Source organism: Rana temporaria, chromosome 4 (genome assembly GCF_905171775.1).
Source record: "Rana temporaria chromosome 4, aRanTem1.1, whole genome shotgun sequence".
Taxonomy (NCBI): domain Eukaryota; kingdom Metazoa; phylum Chordata; class Amphibia; order Anura; family Ranidae; genus Rana; species Rana temporaria.
The window spans coordinates 153688227-153711084 of record NC_053492.1 but is presented as its reverse complement, the minus strand read 5'-3'; the positions used below and the strand labels follow the sequence as shown (position 1 = coordinate 153711084).

At 42.0% G+C, this 22858-nt stretch overlaps 1 protein-coding gene across 1 annotated transcript in view; it reads right to left on the bottom strand.

The window, feature by feature from the left end:
• The window catches only part of LOC120935657 (extracellular calcium-sensing receptor-like), a 35649-nt gene extending 28712 nt beyond the window's left edge, over positions 1-6937 (bottom strand). Inside the window, exons 1-2 of the mRNA XM_040347712.1 lie at positions 6516-6937; positions 703-1003 (exon numbers count right to left, since the gene is read on the bottom strand). Coding sequence (XP_040203646.1) covers positions 703-1003; positions 6516-6724 — 510 coding nt within the window. The 5' untranslated portion in view covers positions 6725-6937. The remainder of the gene's footprint in view (positions 1-702; positions 1004-6515) is intronic.
• Between the last annotated feature and the right edge of the window lie 15921 nt (positions 6938-22858).

The window sequence follows — 22858 nt, the reverse complement described above, 5'->3', positions numbered from 1 at the left end:
AGCAGTGCCTGATCCCTATCCCGCTGTATGATAATAATAATCAACAAAATACAAGAAACTTTGAATAACTTTACTTTTAAACATTGATAACAGAACAGTAATTATATAATTTAATATATATATATATATATATATATATATATATATATATATATATATATATATATATATATATATATATATATATATCATCTGGACATCACACACCCCCCCAGCATATTACACAGCTCCCCTACACACACACCTGCATATTACACAGCCTCCCCCCACCCCCCTCCGCAATTCTGCCATTTCCTACCTTGCCCCATGCAGAGAGGGAGACAGAGCAGAACAGGGAACAAGAAGCTGAATGAGAACATGATGGGAGAGACACACACAGCAGTGCTTATAACACAGCGGGAGCTTCCAGAGTTAATATTTCATATTAACAAGCTGGTGATTGGTTGCTAGGTGCACCTAGCAACCAATCACCTTAAAAGTTAATTCCGGAAGTTCCCGCTGTATTTTCAGCACTGCTGTGTGTCTCTCCTGTATTCTCATTCAGCTTCCTGCTCCGCTCTGCTCTTACTTATAATGTCCGCGGGCTGGGTGCACGTGAATTCATCACGTGCACTGACGGCCGGACATTTAGCGGCTGCAGGCGCTATGAGTGCTAATGAGCTCATAAGTTATATTACTACAGCAGGCACACTAATAAAACACCTGTGGATAGTGATATGTGCCCAAGATTCTTGCCATTGCTATTGATATCACAGAGGCTGATTCACCAATAACAGCAGCTAACATAGAGTTCTTTTGACATTGGTAGTTTGGAATATATCTTGCTTCATTTGACGGTCCAGAAATCAGCTCAAACATCTCTTTCACTGTTTCAGCCATGTTGTCACAAGTGTCATAGATTTTATAGCCAAGTGTCGTATTAGGAAGGAGGTATGGATTATTATTAATTTCTTGGACTGTAAAGATCATTGCCCGAAGCCAGCGGAAGCTCCTAAAATCAAAACTGATAAAAGGCTTTCTGATTATAATGACGGTGGCATATAATTCAGACATAACTATTACTGTTACTAACATAACAAGACATATAATACAAATATAACTAGTACTGTTACTATCAGTGATAAATATGATCGTATACCTCTATCCCTCTTTCTGGTGTGCAAAGTATATGTTGTAAAAAAAGAATGTAAGTGGTAAACTAAAAATACATACATTTGTGTAGCAAAGGATGTATATGACAGAAACAAGATATAAAAAGATAGAGGAACATTGTCATAGAATGGTAGAATCTAGAACAGGGGTGCCCAACCAGTGGCCCGCAAAGCCCTCTGATGTGGCCCGCGACCTCCTGCCCTGGGATGGCTGGTTTGCAAGCCCAGATTGCCGACCTGCCATCCAAGAGCATCAGTGTTGTAAATGAATCCGGCAGTAGAGGAAGCAAGCAGCTTTTCAGAAAGTGCACCACGCCTGCAGAATATAATAGACGTCTATGGCAAAGTGCAGTTAACCGGCGGGAAAACCATACACTGCGCCACAATTGACCACAGATCATCAGTGTAAAAGCAGCCTTAGGCCCCTTTCACATGATCGGTCTGACCCAATCGGACCCTTCATTCACCTCTATGGAACTGCAGATCTAAATAGACTTTTGTCCGTTTACACCCGCCTACCTCCAATCCGATCTGCTAAAAAAAAACAAGTGGATCTGCCCCCTTCTATCTGATTGGATCGGAGGGGCCATAGAGTAGATTGGGCTGTGTCTGTGTCTGCTTTGCATATGCAGACTGGACACAGACCTGTCATCTGCTCACTTCGCTCATTGTGGCCCGAGACTGGTTACCAAGTCGCTTAAGTGGCCCTCGGCCTTCAAAAGGTTGGGCACCACTGATCTAGAAGAATGCATGGTAGAAACAAGAGATAATTAATAGAGAAAGTCATACAAAAAGTTATAGTACAGAATTGATTTACTATAGAAGTGGAGACTGGGGTTGGAACTGGTGCCAATGGTGCAGATAACAAAATTAAGCAGAAATAGTTCTAACATAAAAATAATCTGATATTGTGTAAGTTTACCAGCAATTTTAGCAAATCTGCACTGTTGTTTTTCTCTGAGGGGTAAATGAGTTTATACAGTATAAAGCTAAACTAAAACACTGAAATGGGCAACATTGTTGGATTTAATTAAAGAGCTTATGAAAGTCACATTCTGCTGGAGATCAGATAGGCCTTATGCCAGGACCCATCAGTTGACAGCTAAGACCCTGAGCCACACTTTTGGCACTGATTACTGTAACAGTATGGTATAATAATCACTACTAACTGCAAGGTAAAACGTTTCATGCATTGTATTTAGCTGCAGCAAAAAGTATTTGGCCCAGATTCAAGAAGCTATTGCGCCCGCGCAACCATAGGTTGCGCGGCGCAATAGCTGTTTTGCTCCCGCGTAGCGAATGCCCCTGATTCAGGAACATCGCTACGCGGACTGCAGCCTAGGATATGACAGGCATAAGCCTCCTTATGCCTTCATATCTCAGGCTGCATTCTTGCGTTGTCCGCTAGGGGGCGCGGCCATTGTGATCGGCGTATAGTATGCAAATTGCATACTACCACCGATTCACAAAAGTTGCGCGGGCCCTGCGCACGCAAGGTACGGAGTTTCCGTACGGCGACTTTAGCGCAAGATTGCTCCTGCTATAGCAGGGGCATCCAATGCTAAAGTATAGCCGCCCTTCCCGCTCGTGAAATTTAAATTTCACGTCGTTTACGTAAGTGATTCGTGAATGGCGCTGGACGCCATTCACGTTCACTTAGAAGCAAATGACGTCCTTGCGACGTCATTTGCCGCAATGCACGTCGGGAAAGTTTCCCGACGGAGCATGCGCTGTTCGCTCGGCGCGGGAGCGCGCCTAATTTAAATGATTCCCACCCCGGCGGGATCATTTACATTAGGCGCCCTTACGCCGGGCTATTTAGCATAGCGCCCGCGCAATTTACGGAGCTACTGCTCCGTGAATCGCGGGCATATCAAAATATTTGCGTGGGCGCAGAGCAAAAATCGTTGCCCTTTGCCCACGCAAATATTGCGCGGATCTACCTGAATCTGGCCCTTTGTTTATTGAAAGGTTTTCCAAAGCATCCTTGCTTTTCCTATGCTTAGCTCTAGGTAACCCTAAGTAGTTCCCTTTACTCACTTTTACATCTAGCAATTATTTTTTGCCCTATCTCTAAATTCACACACATTTTTCAGCAATGCATTGCAGCCCGGCAGTGCCATTTATTCTGAATGTTACCCCAACACACTACCATGCACTGCATTGCTAAAAATAGTGCAAGTATTCGTTTGGTGCATTCTGGTGGTGTGTTAATTAGCCCATTTAGATGAAAATTTCATATTTTAATGCATGTTAAGGCATGTTAATGCAGGTGAATGTGTATGTGCACCAAAAAGATGTGAATGGAGACGTAAAATTAGGAAACCTTTTGTAACATTTTTTTTTGTTTACCAGAAATGTAATTAAATTCTTGTGGTAGAAAAAAAAAATTAAGAATAAAATATTAACTTTAAAGTAGTTGTAAAGGTACAAGTTTTTTTTTATCTTAATGTATTCTATGCATTAAGATAAAAAAAACTTCTGTGTTTAGCAGCCCCCCTAATACTTACCTGAACCCATCTCGATCCAGTGATGTGCACGAATGCTTCAGTCATCCGGGACTCTTCCTCCTGATTGGCTGAGACACAGCAGCGGCACAATTGACTCCCGCTGCTGTCAAAGTCAGTTAGCCAAAGAGGAGATAGAGAGAGGGGGGCCGAACTGCGGCTCCGTGTCTGAATGAACACACAGGGCTGCAGTTTGGCTCGGATTCCCCCATAGCAAGCTGAGGAACCCGAGAAGAGCAAAACACTGCACAGAGCAGGTAAGTAAAACATGTTTGTTATTTTTAAAGAAAAAAAAGGAGACTTTATTAATATATTTTTTATTTTATTTTTTACCATTGTTTGCCTTTAATTTATTAGAAAATAAAATAATTATTGAAGGACAATTCCACCAAAAGAAAGCCATGTCTGTCATAAAAAAAAAACAATATGTGTAGCATTTTTCTCTGGTAGGTAATGAAGTTATAGTTAAATCAATAGGTCAATAGCTAAAATGTAAAAAGGTGCTCTGGTCCATGGAATGTAAACAGATGTGAGAGCTGAAATGATGGGTATTGCATGTGGGACAGCTACACAGTGATAGGTATTGTATGTAGGACAGCTATACAGTGATAACTATTGTATGTAGGACAGCTACACAGTGATAGGTATTGTATGTAGGACAGCTATACAGGGATAGGTATTGTACGTAGGACAGCTATACAGTGATAGGTTTTGTATGTAGGACAGCTATACAGGGATAGGTATTGTATGTAGGACAGCTATACAGTGATAGGTATTGTATGTAGGACAGCTATACAGTGATAGGTATTGTATGTAGGACAGCTATACAGTGATAGGTATTGTATGTGGGACAGCTATACAGTGATAGGTATTGTATGTAGGACAGCTATACAGTGATAGGTATTGTATGTAGGACAGCTACACAGTGATAGGTATTGTATGTAGGACAGCTATACAGTGATAGGTATTGTATGTAGGACAGCTATACAGTAATAGGTATTGTATGTAGGACAGCTATACAGTGATAGGTATTGTATGTAGGACAGCTATACAGTGATAGGTATTGTATGTAGGACAGCTATACAGTGATAGGTATTGTATGTAGGACAGCTATACAGTGATAGGTATTGTATGTAGGACAGCTATACAGTGATAGGTATTGTATGTAGGACAGCTACACAGTGATAGGTATTGTATGTGGGACAGCTATACAGTGATAGGTATTGTATGTGGGACAGCTATACAGTGATAGGTATTGTATGTGGGACAGCTACACAGTGATAGATGATGTATGTAGGACAGCTATACAGTGATAGATGATGTATGTAGGACAGCTACACAGTGATAGGTATTGTATGTAGGACAGCTATGCAGTGATAGGTATTGTATGTGGGACAGCTATTCAGTGATAGGTATTGTATGTGGGACAGCTACACAGTGATAGGTATTGTATGTAGAACAGCTATACAGTGATAAATGATGTACAGTATGTAGGACAGCTACACAGTGCTAGGTATTGTATGTAGGACAGCTGTGATAAATATTGTATGTTGGACAGCTATACAGTGATATGTGTTGTATGTAGGACAGCTATACAGTGACAGGTATTGTATGTAGGACAGCTATACAGTGATAGATATTGTATGTAGGACAGCTGTGATAACTATTGTATGTAGGACAGCTATACAGTGACAGGTATTGTATGTAGGACAGCTATACAGTGATAGGTATTGTATGTGGGAAAGCTATACAGTGACAGGTATTGTATGTGGGACAGCTATACAGTGACAGGTATTGTATTTGGGACAGCTATACAGTGATAGATATTGTATGTAGGACAGCTATACAGTGATAGATATTGTATGTGGGACAGCTATACAGTGATAGGTATTGTATGAAGGACAGCTATACAGTGATAGATATTGTATGTAGAACAGCTACACAGTGATAGGTATTGTATGTAGGACAGCTACACAGTGATAGGTATTGTATGTAGGACAGCTACACAGTGATAGGTATTGTATGTAGGACAGCTATACAGTGATAAATATTGTATGTAGGACAGCTATTGTATGTAGGACAGCTATACAGTGATAGGTATTGTATGTGGGACAGCTACACAGTGATAGATGATGTATGTAGGACAGCTATACAGTGATAGATGATGTATGTAGGACAGCTACACAGTGATAGGTATTGTATGTAGGACAGCTATGCAGTGATAGGTATTGTATGTAGGACAGCTATACAGTGATAGGTATTGTATGTAGGACAGCTATACAGTGATAGGTATTGTATGTAGGACAGCTACACAGTGATAGGTATTGTATGTAGGACAGCTATACAGTGATAGGTATTGTATGTAGGACAGCTATACAGTGATAGATATTGTATATGGGACAGCTACACAGTGATAGGTATTGTATGTAGGACAGCTACACAGTGATAGGTATTGTATGTAGGACAGCTATACAGTGATAGGTATTGTATGTAGGACAGCTACACAGTGATATGTCTTGTATGTAGGACAGCTATACAGTGATAGGTATTGTATGTAGGACAGCTATACAGTGATAGGTATTGTATGTAGGACAGCTATACAGTGATAGGTATTGTATGTAGGACAGCTATACAGTGATAGGTATTGTATGTAGGACAGCTACACAGTGATATGTCTTGTATGTAGGACAGCTATACAGTGATAGGTATTGTATGTAGGACAGCTATACAGTGATAGATATTGTATGTGGGACAGCTACACAGTGATAGGTATTGTATGTAGGACAGCTACACAGTGATAGGTATTGAATGTGGGATAGCTATATAGTTAAAATGTACATAGTCTTTTAGTACTCACCTGTCATCACATACTTGGGTGGACGGATTATCAGTAAACATGACATTTGTAAAGCTTTTAGTTCGTTTGATGGGGAATACCCCTCCAATGAGCACATCTCCTCTTTTGAATATTCCTGGGATGACACTCATCTCTAGTCTACAAGAGGGAAAAGTTATTTCGCAGATGCATACCTGACAAAGCAGCAAGTGCAGCACATAGCACAGCATCTTGATGTCGTTTAGAAGAGACCCTCTTAGCTCTTATTTATACCCTCCAGATCGCTTGTCTCTTCAGGTTTAATTGTCTAGGAAGTTTGCTGTCAGGTCCTGTGGGATGTTTCCGATATGGATGCAGACAGTGACATGACTTTAGCTTGTCAGTCCTGATTATGTGTGAAATGCGAGTACAAACATGCCACCGGAGGGATACATTTACATTAAACAGAATCTAAGACAATTTTGGACATGTTTAAAGATACAGCACAAAGTATACGTATATTATTAGGAACATAAACCTGTAAAAAAATATGATTTCATTGTGATGATAAATCTAACTTCAATAAGTTGCGATCCTTATTGCACGACACCCAATAGGGCTACATTTTTGTAACAAAGATCACATAGGATGAATTAAACAAGTTAATTAGTCATTGTACTCCATTGGGTAGTATAGATAAAAGAACAAAAGAGTTAATTTTTTTAAAATATTTAAAGAAAAAACAGACATTTAAAGGGTACAAAGAAAAAGGAAATGCAAAAAGAAAGCAATCATGGCAGTTAAAATAGAATATCAGAAAGACATTGCTACAGCAAGTAAAACAAATCCCATTTTTTTAAATATAAAAATTGTAAAAAAGGTTGTGAAAGAACAGATAGGCCCCGCAATGAAGTAACGTTGGAAGCTGGCTACAAATAAAAGGCTAAATGCAGATATTTAAAAAATAAATAAAAATTCTCTTCAGTGTTTACAGATGAAAACGAGGGCTTGATGGTCTAGCAGTAATATAAATTATGTTTCACCAAAGGTACCTCTGTGGTTGACTGAAAAATAGTTAAGAAAGAGACTAGAGAAACCTAATATAAATAAATCACCAGGTCCAGATGGCTTACATCCATGAGTTCCTAGGGATCTGAGTTCAGTTATAGCCAAGTAATGTTTCCTGATTTTTTAAAGACACCTTACCGACTGGAACTGATTGGTTTAGAGAAAATGTGGTACCAATTTGCAAAAAAGGATTGAGATGTATATCAGAAAACTACAAGACCAATAAACCTAACATCAATAGTATGTAATGTATTCGGGGAAATGGTAAGGAACGACTTACAGAAATTTGTGATAAAGGTATAATAAGTGACAACCAGCATGGATTTATGAAAGGTCATGCTTGTCAGACTAACCAGTTTTCTTTCTATGAGGGAGTAAATGAGAAATTGGTTGGTGGAAGTCCAGTGGGCATAGTTTATCTAGATTTTGCAAAGGTTTTTTATACTGTACCTAATAAATGTTTAAACTATAAAATAAGGTCTGTTGGAGTTGATGAGGCTGAATGTACATGAATAAGAAACTGGTTACATGAATGGCCCAGGATATAACATCATTACAAGAACACCTTAACAAGATAAGGTGTTGAACAACTATATAGAAGATGAGGTTTAATATTGAGAAATATAAAGTTATGCACTTGGGTGCCAAATATACACATGCAAATTGCCGTATTTTGTGCTCCATATGATACACAAAAAATGGGGGGAAATGTCTGTGCGTCTTATGTAGCTAATATTGACCAGGGTTCCCCCCGTCGCCGCCATGTTACAATGTCGGCAGAAGGGAGGCAGGAGAGAGGGGGACAGACATCCCAAGTCTCCCGTGACTGCCGGGGATCTCCCAGCTGGGCCTGTCACTCAACCACAGACAGAAGACAGAGCAGCCTGAGCGGCTGAATGGAGTATGGCCGCGGCGGCCGCTCGGGCTGCTCTGTCTTCTATCTGAGTGACAGGCGGATGTGATGATGTCCTCACCAGGAAATGCCAGTCTGTGCAAGGTGGATGACTGTAAAAAAGTCCTGCCTCCTAGATAGATGGAACACAATGATACATTGAATCAGTGTGATGTATATTAAAGGAGGCAGGAATTTGTTACAGTGGGCACCGGGATATTCAAATCCGTGACAGAGCTCTGTGTGGTAAGGCTGCATTTCATGGGCACTGGTAAGGCTGCATTTAACTGCCACTGGTCAGGCTGCATTTCATGGGCACGGGTAAGGCTGCATTTCATTGGCGCAGGTCAGGCTGCATTTCATGGGCACTGTTAGGGCTGTATTTAATTGGCACTGTTAGGGCTGTATTTAATTGGCACAGGTCAGGCCGCATTTCATGGGCACTGGTACGGCTGCATTTCATGGCACAGGTCAGGCTGCATTTCAAGGCACAGGTCAGGCTGCATTTCAAGGCACAGGTCAGGCTGCATTTCATAAGGAATGGTAAGGTTGCATTTAATTGGCACTGGTAAGGTTGCATTTCATTGGCACAGGTCAGGCTGCATTTCATGGGCACTGGTAAGGTTGCATTTAATTGGCACTGGTGTGGTTGCATTTCATTGGCACAGGTCAGGCTGCATTTCATTGGCACAGGTCAGGCTGCATTTCATGGGCACTGGTAAATATTTTAATACACCATTTGGTTCAGAATATTTATTTTTCTCCTCTAAAACCTAGGCACGTCTTATGGTCAGGTGCATCTTATGGAGGGAAAAATCCAGTATATATTAGGAGGGGTACCCTGGAAGAATCAGTGATGGAAAAGGATCTGGGGGGACCTTTTAGATCACAGACTTGACATTATCATGTACAGCTTACAAAGCTTGCAAAATACTGTCATGCAAAGTATAAAAACTTTTTTATTGTGACAGTGCAGTACCCTGTCACAGTGTTAACAGGGTCAGATTTTGTAGAGCGCAGGCACACTGATGGTACAGGTGTGTGCTGGGTTCATAGGAGAGTCAGGCCCACACCAGCCCCCTGGGGTTTATGTTTGTGCAAGGGAGAAAAGAGGTACATGCCTGTACCATAGAGGACAGACAGAGGCCTGAGAGACAGAGCACCGGGGAGCTGCAGGATGGTGGTTGTGCAATGCAAAATTGTGTTAGATGGTCAGGAGGACCAAACCATGAAGCCTGAGCAACAGTGCTGTTAAAAAAAGCCAGGCCCCTTTGATGGTGGAAACCCCTGCGAGGGAAGCTGATTGCTGTGAACTTTTCTCTCTGTTTTAAATTAAAGTGTGCATAAGAAAACCTGAAAAAACATATCTTGAGTGGACTGAATTCACTGGAGCGCTACATTTGCGTTAAACAATACCCCAAGTTGTCACGCCATGTATAAGCGTACTAGAGAAAAAGGGTTCACAGGAATATCCTTGCTGTTGTGTAAGCATTTAATTCAGTTACAGGATTTCCCTAATCTAAATCAGATGTAAATGATTTGTGGCTCTAATTACTCAACTATATACTGTACATTTCTTCTTTAGCCAGGTAATCTCCCTGACATCTATATCCACTTAAAGTAGTATTAAACTAAGGTTACCAGATTTTCTAAATGAAATCTGGGGACACACAGCTTGCCATGCCCAGAAAACCTGTGTCCTCATGTTTTAATAGTGAGACATTTAGTCAAAGACTTTTGGAACAAGAGGCAGGCTTTGGAAGTATAAAAGCAAAATGCCTTCAGTGCCATGACAAAGTGGAATAATTTAGTGCGCGTGTTAGTGTGGTCACATTGCATTAATAGTGCACAAGGCTTAAAAGTGTATGGTTAGAAAACAAACCTGGGGCTCAGGGTGGGTGTGTGTTGTTGTTGCTGCTGATGTGGGGAAGGAGCACGACTGTGGTGCCAGACTGAGCGGATGAGGGAGGCTCCGGGCTGCAGCCAGTGGCGTGACAGGCGGGGACATGTGCTAGAGGTGAAAGCTCACTGCACCCCCAGAACATCACCAGGACAGCGGGTGCTCGAATTAGCAGCTGGATTGATGTTGGAGGAGGGACGGCAGGCAGCCCTGAGCAGAGGAGAGAACACGGAGCGACACACCTGGAGGACCCCCTCCTACACCCCCCCCCCTTGAGACTTGGAAGGAGCATGCAGGGGGAGAGGTGAGCAGACAGTTATGAGCTTTGTATGCGATCAGCCTATGCACTTCTAACTGATCATGAAACTTTTAAGAAAGAGAGAAATGTTGCATTTGCATTTGAAAACCTAATTGACTGTGAAGCCTGGCATGTGTATCCTCCTGTCTGCACCTGTGTGATCCTCTAATAGGGAATACATATAAGGGAGCAAATAGATTAATGGACTGTGTGCAGTAAGCTTTACCCTTATATATGCTATAAGGGGAAGATAGCCGCTCCAGGTAAGTGCACCGCGCAATCAATGTCCTCTCAGAAACAGATGGGTGCCGGCAATGCACAAAGCAAAACTTGAAAAGAGGGTATGGACAGTCGCACACCAGTAAGCCTAAAAAGGTGGCCTTTATTGATAAAGGGTAATAGCTGATGCGTTTCACATTGACGAAGCATTGAACTTCAATGTGAAACGTGTCAGCTATTACCCCACTGTCTGCTGTTTTTGTTGTGCCTTTTTCCTTTTATCAATAAAGGCCACCTTTTTAGGCTTACTGGTGTGTGGCTGTCCATACCCTCTTTTCAAGTTTTTCTTATATATGCTATACATGCCATCCAATCATGCTATGGGATTGGACTAGGAAACCCGGTTGAATGTGGAAAAATATGCATGTTTATCTGCAGTACCCTGCTGGCTGTGAAAATCTTATTTGTGCATCTTTTCACCTGCTCTAGTGCAAGGTAAGCAAACTGATGAATGAACTGTGAGCAGGTGCTATTATTTTTGCATGCTTTGCAAGAAATCTGTCATAACAAGCAGACTGTGAAACTCTGTTGAAAATGAAATCTCTGTACTTTGTAAACCTGGTTAAATGTAAAAATCCGGTATACGTATCCTTCTGCCTGCCCCAGTGTGACCCCCTAATGGAAGTACCTATAGGGGAACAGGCAAATGGGCTGTGAATAGCAAGAACTATTTTTAAATAAGTTATGCCCGCAATTTGCTGATGAGTTGGTAATTGATGGTGAAATCCTGTTGAATGTGAAAATCTTGCACACTGAACTTGCTTTCGCAAACTCTGCTAACGGTAAAAAAAACTGTACACCGTTATCTATTACAATGCAACCCCCAGATAGCAAACACCTATAAGGGAGAGGTGAGCAAACAGACTGTAAACAGCAAGTAAACATCCCTAAACATACTTTGCACATAATCTGTCTATGCACGGGTGATTGAATGTGAAACCTTGTTAAATGGGAAAACCCTGCACCTGCCTATGGGCCTGTAATTGACGGTGAAACCCTGTTAAATGTAAAAACCTTGCATTGATCTGCGCAAACTTTACTGACTGTGAAAACTTTGCATGTGCATCTGTGTGTCTGTCCCAGTGTACCCCCTAATAGGAATACCAATAAGGGAGAGGCGAGGAAATGGACTGTGAGTAATAAGTATTATCTTTGTATACGCACTACATGAAATCTGTTGATGCACGGGAAATTGACTGTAAAACTTTGCCGGACCTTGCGTGCGGGAGTGACGACATCGCCGCTCCAGCCAATCACAGTGCTGGAGCAGCGTTACCCGGAAGACACAGCGAGGCAAGATGACATGCGCATCCGTGTGTCTGTCCCAGTGTACCCCCTAATAGGAATACCAATAAGGGAGAGGCGAGGAAACAGATAAATGGACTGTAATAAGTATTATCTTTGTATACGCACTACATGAAATCTGTTGATGCACGGGAAATTGACTGTGAAACTTTGCCGGACCTTGCGCGTGGGAGTGGCGACATCGCCGCTCCAGCCAATCACAGCGCTGGAGCAGCGATACCCGGAAGACACATAGCGAGGCAAGATGACATGCGCATCCGTGTGTCTGTCCCAGTGTACCCCCTAATAGGAATACCAATAAGGGAGAGGAGAGGAAACAGATAAATGGACTGTGAGTAATAAGTATTATCTTTGTATACGCACTACATGAAATCTGTTGATGCACGGGAAATTGACTGTAAAACTTTGCCGGACCTTGCGTGCGGGAGTGACGACATCGCCGCTCCAGCCAATCACAGTGCTGGAGCAGCGTTACCCGGAAGACACAGCGAGGCAAGATGACATGCGCATCCGTGTGTCTGTCCCAGTGTACCCCCTAATAGGAATACCAATAAGGGAGAGGCGAGGAAACAGATAAATGGACTGTAATAAGTATTATCTTTGTATACGCACTACATGAAATCTGTTGATGCACGGGAAATTGACTGTGAAACTTTGCCGGACCTTGCGCGTGGGAGTGGCGACATCGCCGCTCCAGCCAATCACAGCGCTGGAGCAGCGATACCCGGAGGACACGGCGAGGCAAGATGACATCTCCCTCAGCATGGACCAGGTAAGTTCCCCACGCCTCGTTCCAAGGTAAGTATTTCATTATGCCTTTTGCCTTTCAGGTATGTAAAAACAAAAACCTGCTGCGGGTTTACTACCGCTTTAAGAATAATTGTAAACTTAGAAATAGATTACATCTATATGAAAATAGGATGCAAATAACCCATCTCTATGAAAACAGGTTGCAAATAACTATACCATGACTACAGTTTTTTGATCTACAATGTGCGAGCGCTAAATAATACACCAACAAAAAGGCATAAAATCTTGAAAGAGATTGAGCATCATAGGGCCGAGGTGGTCTTCTTACAGGAAACACACCTGTCCCATGAAACAAATGTGAGGTTGTATTCCCATCAGCTCCCAACTTGGTAATATAGCGACTCAATGACAAATAAGGCAAAAGGGGTTGAAATTTAAAGTGGAGTTCCACCCATAAATATAACATTACATCAGTAGTTTTAAAAAAATGTCATTAGTCCTTTATGAAAAAATGTTTATATTTAAAAAGTGAAATTGTGGCCGGAACTCCGCTTTAAATAGGTAGGGGAGTTTGGTTCTCCCTGGAGGACAGATTAACTGACACGGAGAGAAGATTTCTCTTCTTAGGGGGGAAGCTGTTAGGAATGGAATGCACATTAGCTAATATGTATTGCCCTAATAAAGGCCCAACCGTATATTTGGGGGGAGGCCTGGAAAAATTATCGGAATTTAAAAAATGTAACTGTTCATGGCGGGAGACCTGAATTTTTGTATGGATCCAAAACAAGACAGTACGTCCCGTATACAATGGGACGAGGAACGCCCATTTGAAGGCGACAAAACAGAGATTACACCACCACCAGTTAGTAGATATATGGAGAATACAACAAACCAGGACACAAGATTTTACGTTCTACTCCCCTGTACACGGGACATACACTAGGATCGACTATTGGTTGATAGAACATAGAATGCTAGACTTGGTAGTTTTCACCAATATAGAAATAGCTACACTATCTGACCATGCGCCAATGACCATGAAAATAAAGATACCAGAAACTCAGATACAAGCGTATTCATGGAGGCTAAATGAAGATCTTCTAGATAAACAAGGGGAGGAGATAATAAAAAAATAATTAGGGCAATATTTTAGTTGAAAAGGAACCAGTGAGATTGCAGACGATACCCTGTGGGAGGCTCATAAAGCCTACATAAGGGGAATCCTGATCTCAATGGGAGCTAGGAGAAAGAAGGAAAGAATAAAAAAAAGAGCAAAATTGATAGAAGAAATACACCTATTAGAGCAAATACATAAAAAAGGGAGAGGGCAAGATCAGGAACGGTCACAAGAAATAGTAATAAAAAGAGATGAACGAAAGGAACTATTAGAACAGGAAATAAGGAAAACCTTCAATAAAATCTCAAAGGAAAGATATCAATGGGGAAATAAAAACAGCAAGTGCCTAGCAAGGATGTTAAGAAAAAAAAAATCAATGAACAATGAAATCAATGTCTATAATACAAAGGACATAGCGACGGTCTTCTGTGACTTTTATGAACAATTATACTCAATTAGAAAGGACAATGGGACGAGGGGAAAAAATAAAGAATAAAAGAGTATTTAAAAAAAAAAGCTAGGATCCCCCGGATAACAGAGGAAGAAGCAATATCCCTAGAAACACCAATAACGGTAGAGGAGATTAATCGGGCGTTAAAAGAATCAGCACCAGGAAAAAGTCCAGGGCCAGATGGATACACAACGTTGTACTTAAAAAAGGTTTAAAGAAATCCTGACCCCCAAAACTGTGCACATATATGATTGGATTGGGAAGGAGGTATGAGACAAGTAAAGAGGCCTTATTGGCATCAATTACCATTATAGCAAAAGAAGGTAAAGATAGTACGAAGTGTTCAAACTATAGACCTATATCATTGTTAAACGCGGAGACAAAATTGTTTGCGAAAAAAATTATTAGCAACAAGGATGAAAGATTTAATGACGGAGCTGGTCCATCCTGATCAAGTGGGCTTTGTACCAAGCAGAGAGGGGAGGGATAATGGGGTAAGAACACGTCTGTTACTCCAAAAAATAAGAGAAGGGAGAGTCCCCAGTCTACTCCTGTCAATAGATGCCTAAAAAGGCATTTCGACAGGGTAGACTGGGGATACATGAAGAGCACTCTAGAGAGTATGGGGATAGGCCCAAGGATGATGCAGTGGATACAAACATTATAAAAAGGTCCTATTGGTGAAAGTAAATGGAACATTGTCACCCCCCTTTAGGATGAAAAACAGAACAAGACAGGGATGCACCCTGTCTCCTTCACCTGTTTGTGCTTGCGCTGGAACCTCTTCAGCTCAAACACTTCATAACAGTACTTCCTCACCCAATAATTGAAGGAGTGATTATGTAGCATCAAAAACACAAGTGGGAATATATCTAGTAGGGTTGTCCTGATACCACTTTTTTAGGACCGAGTACAAGTACCGATACTTTTTTTCAAGTACTCGCCGATACCGAATACCGATACTTTTTTTTAAATGTGTCCCCAAATGCAGCCATGTCCCCCCACAAATGCAGCCATGTCCCCCCACATATGCAGCCATGTCCCCCCACATATGCACGGATGTCAAGAGACAGAAACAACAAGCGCCCAGAGGCGATTTAGTTCGCATGTGCCGCGCTATATGTCTTTCATTCATTCATGCAGCCATGTCCCCCATATATGCAGCCATGTCCCCCCACATATGCAGCAATGTCCCCCATATATCCAGCCATGTCCCCCCACATATGCAGCCATGTCCCCCCACATATGCAGCCATGTCCCCCACATATGCAGCAATGTCCTCCATATATCCAGCCATGTCCCCCCACATATGCAGCCATGTCCCCCCACATATGCAGCCATGTCTCCCATATATGCAGCCATGTCCCCCCACATATGCAGCAATGTCCCCCATATATGCAGCCATGTCCCCCCACATATGCAGCCATGTCTCCCCTGGTTAATCAACGTGCGGAGAACATCACAGCTTTCATTTGAATAGCTGTAGTGTCCCCGCTGCGCCACGTATAGACACTCCCCCTTGCTCGGGATTGGACAGATCCGTCCAATTCCGAGCAAGGGGGAGTGTCTATACGCGGCGGGAAACACTACAGCTATTCAAATGAAAGCTGTCATATTCCCCGCACGCTGTTTAACCATGCAGCGGTGTTGTTGCGGTATGCGACGGCATTCATTGCGCCGGCGGCTGGGGGGGGGGGGTCGAGTATTGGATGAGGCATCAGGGGCATTTGCGGGAGTACAAGTACTCCCGCAAATACTCTGTATCGGTCCCGATACCGATACTGGTATCGGTACAACCCTAATATCTAGGATATATAAAACTTTGATAGAAGTGGAAGAGCTGGAAATTCTGACATTTATAAAAAATTGGGAGAGGGAATTGGGGAACCGAGGAAGGAACCAAGAAGTAGGAAAAATTCTGAGACTAGTACATGGATCATCGGTAAACAATGGGATGGTGGAAATGAACTATAAGTGCATAACCCGGTGGTATAGAACTCCAGAAACAAATGGGAAATATCAAATAGGACAAACAACGAAGTGTTGGCGGGGCTCTAAACAAACAGGAACCATGGCCCATATATGGTGGGGGTGCCCCAAAATTAGAATGTATTTAAAGGAAATACTGAGTTATATTAGGGAAATTACTAACATAGATATACCTGAGGAACCATGGACATGTCTATTTCATGAGGTAGATATTCCGACAAAAGAATATAGAAACTCAATGATTGTACATATGATGAACGCTGCAAAAAGCTTGATACCAAAAGGCTTCACTACCAGGGTCCCTTACTAGGAATGGAGGCGGCAGCACCCGAGAGTCGATCCCAAGATCAGCTGGGGTGTCGACATTGCGGGCTCCCTGGACAGGTAAGCGCCCTAGTTTTTGTAGCTGCTGACTTTCACTTTTTTCACCCAGGCTGGACCTGATCTTTAAAGAGGAACAATACTCACCTCAGCTCCAGCAAAGAGGCATCTTCGAGCCCCCTGCCTGGCCGGCTTCCAGGTCTTGATCACCAGCCGCTGTCATTAGCCAGGTGAGAGTGACATCACTTTGGTGCATGTGCCGTGCACAGCTTACGGTACAAGGGTAGACCGGCAGGCAAGTTTTTTTAATGCAGAAGAGACAAAACAGGTCTCTTGTGCATTAAAAATCCTGCCTGTGTGCCAATTTTAATAGGTTAGCCTAAGGGTCTACTATAATGAACTTTAAATAAAGGCCCATACACACAATCTGACTTTTTTACAACAATTGTCCGACGGACCTGTTTTAGCGGACAATCCGACCGTGTGTACGCTCCACCAGACAAACTTTTTTGCTTTTTCATCAGACAAATATTCGCTGTGAGAACAGACAAACTTTCCGGCAACAAATGTCCTACGTCAGCTAAACCTACTGATCTACTGAGGCCTGTGATTGGCCGATACGTGTCTAGGGGGGAGGAGCAGACAGTGTGACCTTTAGCCAGGCACAGTGAGTGTGTACACGGCGGCGCTACTGCAGAGGTTTTTATATGTGATTTTACAGTTTTATCTTGTAAGTGCAACTTGTTTTTTTGGGCGCTTTGAATAAATTTGTATACGGAGAACACTATGGTTTCTATACTTATTTTTTATATGTCCTGAACTCATGGAATTTTGAGCAAAGCTGGGAGGTGATTTGTTTTCTTGGATACAAGTGTGCCGAGTTACCAATAGAGAGGAGCAGTCTGCAGATTGCTGGATTACCCATCATTGATTATTAATGAAGAAGAGATCGTTAAGATCGTGGAGAGATCTATTTATGAGTTTTAACTCATCTGGGAGGTGAGCGCGCATTTTTACTGGTGGTGGTGTGCACTCCTTGTGTGGAAACACTGATCATAAGAAGAGTTTATTTTAATTTTATGGACTATTTATTATTCATGTGTATGATTTTATAACATTATATATTTGCACCCTTATTTCATGTAATTTCATTTGGTATATATACATAGCGCTACATTAATTTAATATAATCCGATCGTGTGTACACAAAACCATCGGACTAAAGTACAAACACGCATGCTCAGAACCAATGCTAAAAATCAGACAATAGCAGAAGTTGACCAAAGGGTGGCAGCAAGGAGCAGAAAAACCCTGTAGTACGTCTATTACGTCACTACATTTGTGTTTGTTGGCTGTAAAAGTCCTGCCGTGTGTATGCATACCAAGTTCACGGTCAATTCCCATTCTGAGCAAAATCCACGGAAAAATCAGTTGGAAGTCCGATCGTGTGTATGAGGCTTAAGTGTATTGGTGGTATGAAAGTAACAATAGCCAGGTAATCAGTACACTGGTTCATTCTCCAGGCCCGAGGATTAGTGGGGGAGAGGCTCTCCAGAAAGGAACGTATGCAGGAGGGATGCTCTAGATGTGGGAAGTAATCTGGTAAAGGGTTTACCAGTGGAGCTAATTATCCATTCTCAAGGAATATTTACCTACAAAGTCCATTAAATCTGTTGGCAAACTTGTAGCACAGTTTACTTCACTTTTATCTCAGCACTGTATCTGCACAGACATCTTTTTTTTTTATCAAACAAAATGTGTTTATTGAGTACAAAAGGTATTCACACATACATGGTTCAGAGCAAAGCAAATACAAAAGATCTGCAAGTTTCAGCACACATAAGAGCAACATAATAAACAAAACAGACTAAAAGAACATTGGCAAACCACTCTCCACTGCAAAGAGCTGACCACCCCGCCTCTCCCCATACACATCGGTGGAAACGTGAAAACAATAACAGATCCTAGAACAATAGGTCATAAACCAGATCAAATGGGGCTAGTCCGGGAACTTCCAGCCATGGGGCCAATAATCTATCAAATTTGTCTCTTACCCCTGTGTTGATAGACCAGTTTTTCTAAGCGAACAGTGTCACCCATTTGGGCAAGCCATTCCTGCAACGTAGGGGACTCCGTGGATTTCCAGTGCCTCAAGATTAACTTTCGAGCCTGGAAGAGAGCCCTCGCTACAGCTTGTTTATGGATGTCCTCCATTGGTAGTGTGTCAAGTATACCAAGCAAGCAATGTTTAGGTTCGGCAGGGATCGTAGTCTGGAAGACTCTAGTAAGTGTATCCAGGACCTGTGACCAATAGAGATGGGGCTATATTTAGTAAATCCCTGTACTCCTTGCATTGTTCTTACCTTATTCCAAATTTTTTGCAGGAGTACATAGGTAGGGAATAACTTATTGGACTTACTAAAGCGTAGGGCCTCAAGATCATCCGCCACCCCCGACCCCGTGGTAAGCGCGGGAGTGGAGTCCAACAAGTTCAGGTGCAACTCCCGCTGGGGGTGCACTGCCCTCGCTATGTGCTGTAACTTTGCAGCCAAGTAATAAAGCCAGGGATTGGGCAGCGCCAATCCTCCAGCCTCCTTTGGGTGCTGCAACTGCTCCAGTTTTATTCTGGCCGATTTTGACTGCCAGAGAAGCGACCGGAAAATCGAGTTTATAATACAAAATATATTCAGAGGGATGACCATCAGGGTGTTGTGGAGCACATAGAGCAAATGTGGCATCACAATCATCATTATAAGGTTTACGCGGATATCTTGAGCCTGCTCCAAACTTGAATACTATCTCGACAGCGGTTAATCAAGGGGGTCAAATTAAGTCCAATATAATGCAGAGGTCTAGGGGTCATCTGTATACCGAAATATCTAAAGGAACCTGCAAGCGGAATGTCCTGCAAGGTCAGCACCGAGGATTCTGGCGTCTCATCGCAGACATCTTTAACGTGGCCCGTACACTAGCTCAGAAATGAACGTACACATATGAAAAAACAAACATATGAATGGCACCAAAAGAAAGATATATATATATATATATATATATATATATATATATATATATATATATATATATATAAATAAATTAAATTAAATTTAGTATACAATTGGGTTATTTAATACAGGGGTAGATTTTTCCCTAAGCCAAGTAAACCTGCAATTTGCCATAATAATTTGATTTGCACATATTTGGAAGACTGAGGTGAATACAGATGCACTGAGCGAAGTGAAAATGGTACTTGCTTTATTAAATAAACCCAAATGACAAAAGGTTACTTTTTTTCTTCAGAAACCATCCACCAGTTGATAATTTCTTCTCAATGTTGTAATCCACAGGGTTTTATGCTGTCACCTTTATACCAAGCTTTCTTCTCCTATTAGTAAAAATTCTTCCGGCTGGAAAAAATAAGTCATCTGATCTGTTCCTTTAGTCTCCAAATGTCAAAATCTTAGGGGAGTTTGAGTATCTGGGGAAGGCACATGTGTCATGTGCATTAGCATTCTCTAAAGGATAATGCACCTAATTGTTTTCAAAACCAAACATGATTGATAGTGAATTTGGCATTATATGAAGGTCTGGCCTGTATCAAATGAGTTTAATATTTTCACAGTCCAAAGAGAGACATTTATTTTTCCTATCTACATCAGCTTAAAGCAGTATTAAACCAAAAATCAAATATGTATTATAATGCAGCTTACCGATCATTAGCATTAGGCCTATTTATTTTTGTTTTCACCTAGTGATCTGGACAGTAACACACCTCCTGTATTAAAGTGCCCCACTTTGGGTAAATGAGCACAACAGACAGCAACATCGTCAGGTGGGGTAGGAGAATGTTGGATCTATAAGCAGATTTAAATACACTAACAAATGGATGCCAAACTCTAGCTTATACTTTATAATCAGTTACAGCAAACTTTTTTTTTTTTTTTTTTTTTTGGGATAAGGGTTTTACAGAAATTAAATGAAATCTGATAATTTTAACCACTTTAATACCGCGCTATAGCTGATATTTGGCAACATAGCAGCTCACAAGTTGTGGGACGGTGACCCTGGATGCCCTCCTTAGAACGCACTTTCCTCGCACTCCCTTGGACACAGTGGATCACAGATCAGGGTCAATTACACAGAGACCCTTTCCCATGTGCAATCACAGCTGGTCACATTGTAAACAGACTTGCTGATTTTCACCTCTGCTTTCCTCACACAGGGACAGTGTGTGAGGGAAGGAGAGCAGATCTATCAGGGCACAGAGAGTATGACATTCACACGGATAATCAGGGCACTGATCATCAGTGCAGTCTTTCATTGCCCATCACCGCTGCCTCATTAGTGCCCCTCAGTGCAGCCTCATTAGTGCCCCTCAGTGCACATCAGTGAAGAAGAAAAAATATTTGCAAAAATTTATAATAAACTAAGAACTTTTTTCAAAATGTTCTCTATTTTTTTCCGCTTATACAGGCAGTCCCCTACTTTCAAACATCTCACTCACAAACCACTCCTACCTACAAACAGGGGGAGACAACAGGAAGCGAGAGGAAATCTACCCCAGGGAAGGGAAATTCACTCCTGTAAGAGTTATGGGGAAAAGGTACCTCCACTGATGCTTTATCACCAGTCCATGTTTCCATAACAATCCAACATTTTCAAAATCCATTTGTCAATCTTCTGAACAGGGGCACAGACAGAAAAACAAATGTTACAGGGGTGTTAACCCTTGCCTACGATATTCAAAAAGCTTAAAAATAGATTTTTGGGATAAAGCTACACTTAAGAAAACATTTTTTTTACCTGTTCCGACTTACAGATTCAACTCAAGAACAAACCTACAGTCCCTGTCTTGTTTGCAGACCGGGGACTGCCTGTATAGCAAAAAAAAAAAACTCTCTGTGGTGATTAAATACCACCAAAGGAAAGCTCCATCTCAAAAAAAATGACAATTTAATTTGGACACCTTGTTACACGACCACGCAATTGTCATTCCAAGTGCGAAAATTGGCCTGGGCAGGAAGAGGGTAAAAGTGTCCAGTACGGAGGTGGTTAAGCACTAATGCCAGTCTTGAATGGTTAGCTCCATCCCAGTAACCACTTGGAAGAGAGCTTCTCTTTCTTTTGAAAAACAACTGACCTAAAAAAAGAAAATGAATGCCGCCATAGAATCTGAGAACTGGTAAACTGCAATAAAATAAATGTTTGCTTTTGGGTTTAATACTGCTTCCGGACCGCCCACTGTACATCAGCTGCGGCAGAGCGTTTAAAGCAGTATTAAACCCAAAAGCAAACATTTACTTTATTGCAGTTTACCAGCTCTCAGATTCTATGGCTGCATTCATTTTCTTTTTTAGGTCAGTTGCTGCGAAAATTCACATACCTGCACAAAATCATGTACATGTGGTGTAGGGGGTAAGCGCGCACTGCCGCTCCCGCTGTAATTGGACACAGCAGGTACAGCGGCCATGATGGCCGCCGCGACCCACCGATTTTTCTGCAGAGAGACGCATCAGCGGTGTGCCTTTGTAAACAAGGCAAACAGCTGATTTGTCAGGGAGCAAAAGGAGAGATCTTTGCATTTCAGCCAAGCTAAAACTTGATCCCTCTTTTCCTCCAGGCTGCCCTCTCACACAGTTGGAAAACACCTCCAAGGCACACACTTAACCCCTAATTGCCCCTGGTGTTAACCCCTTCCCTGCCAATGTAATTTATACAGTGATCGTTGCATTGTTTTTTTTAGCACTGATTACTGTATGGGTGTCACTGGTCCCCAAGAAGTGTCAGATAGTTTTCAATTTGACCACCACAATGTCGCAGTCCCGCTAAAAATCACTGATTGCCACCATTACTAGTAAAAGACAACGAAAAAAAATAGTCCTTAAAATCTATCCCATAGTTTTTGGACACTACGGGCCAGATTCTCAGAGATCTGCTTATCTCTGCGGCGGCGTAACGCATGTCATTTACGTTACGCCGCCGCAAGTTTTACAGGCAAGTGCTTTATTCACAAAGAAC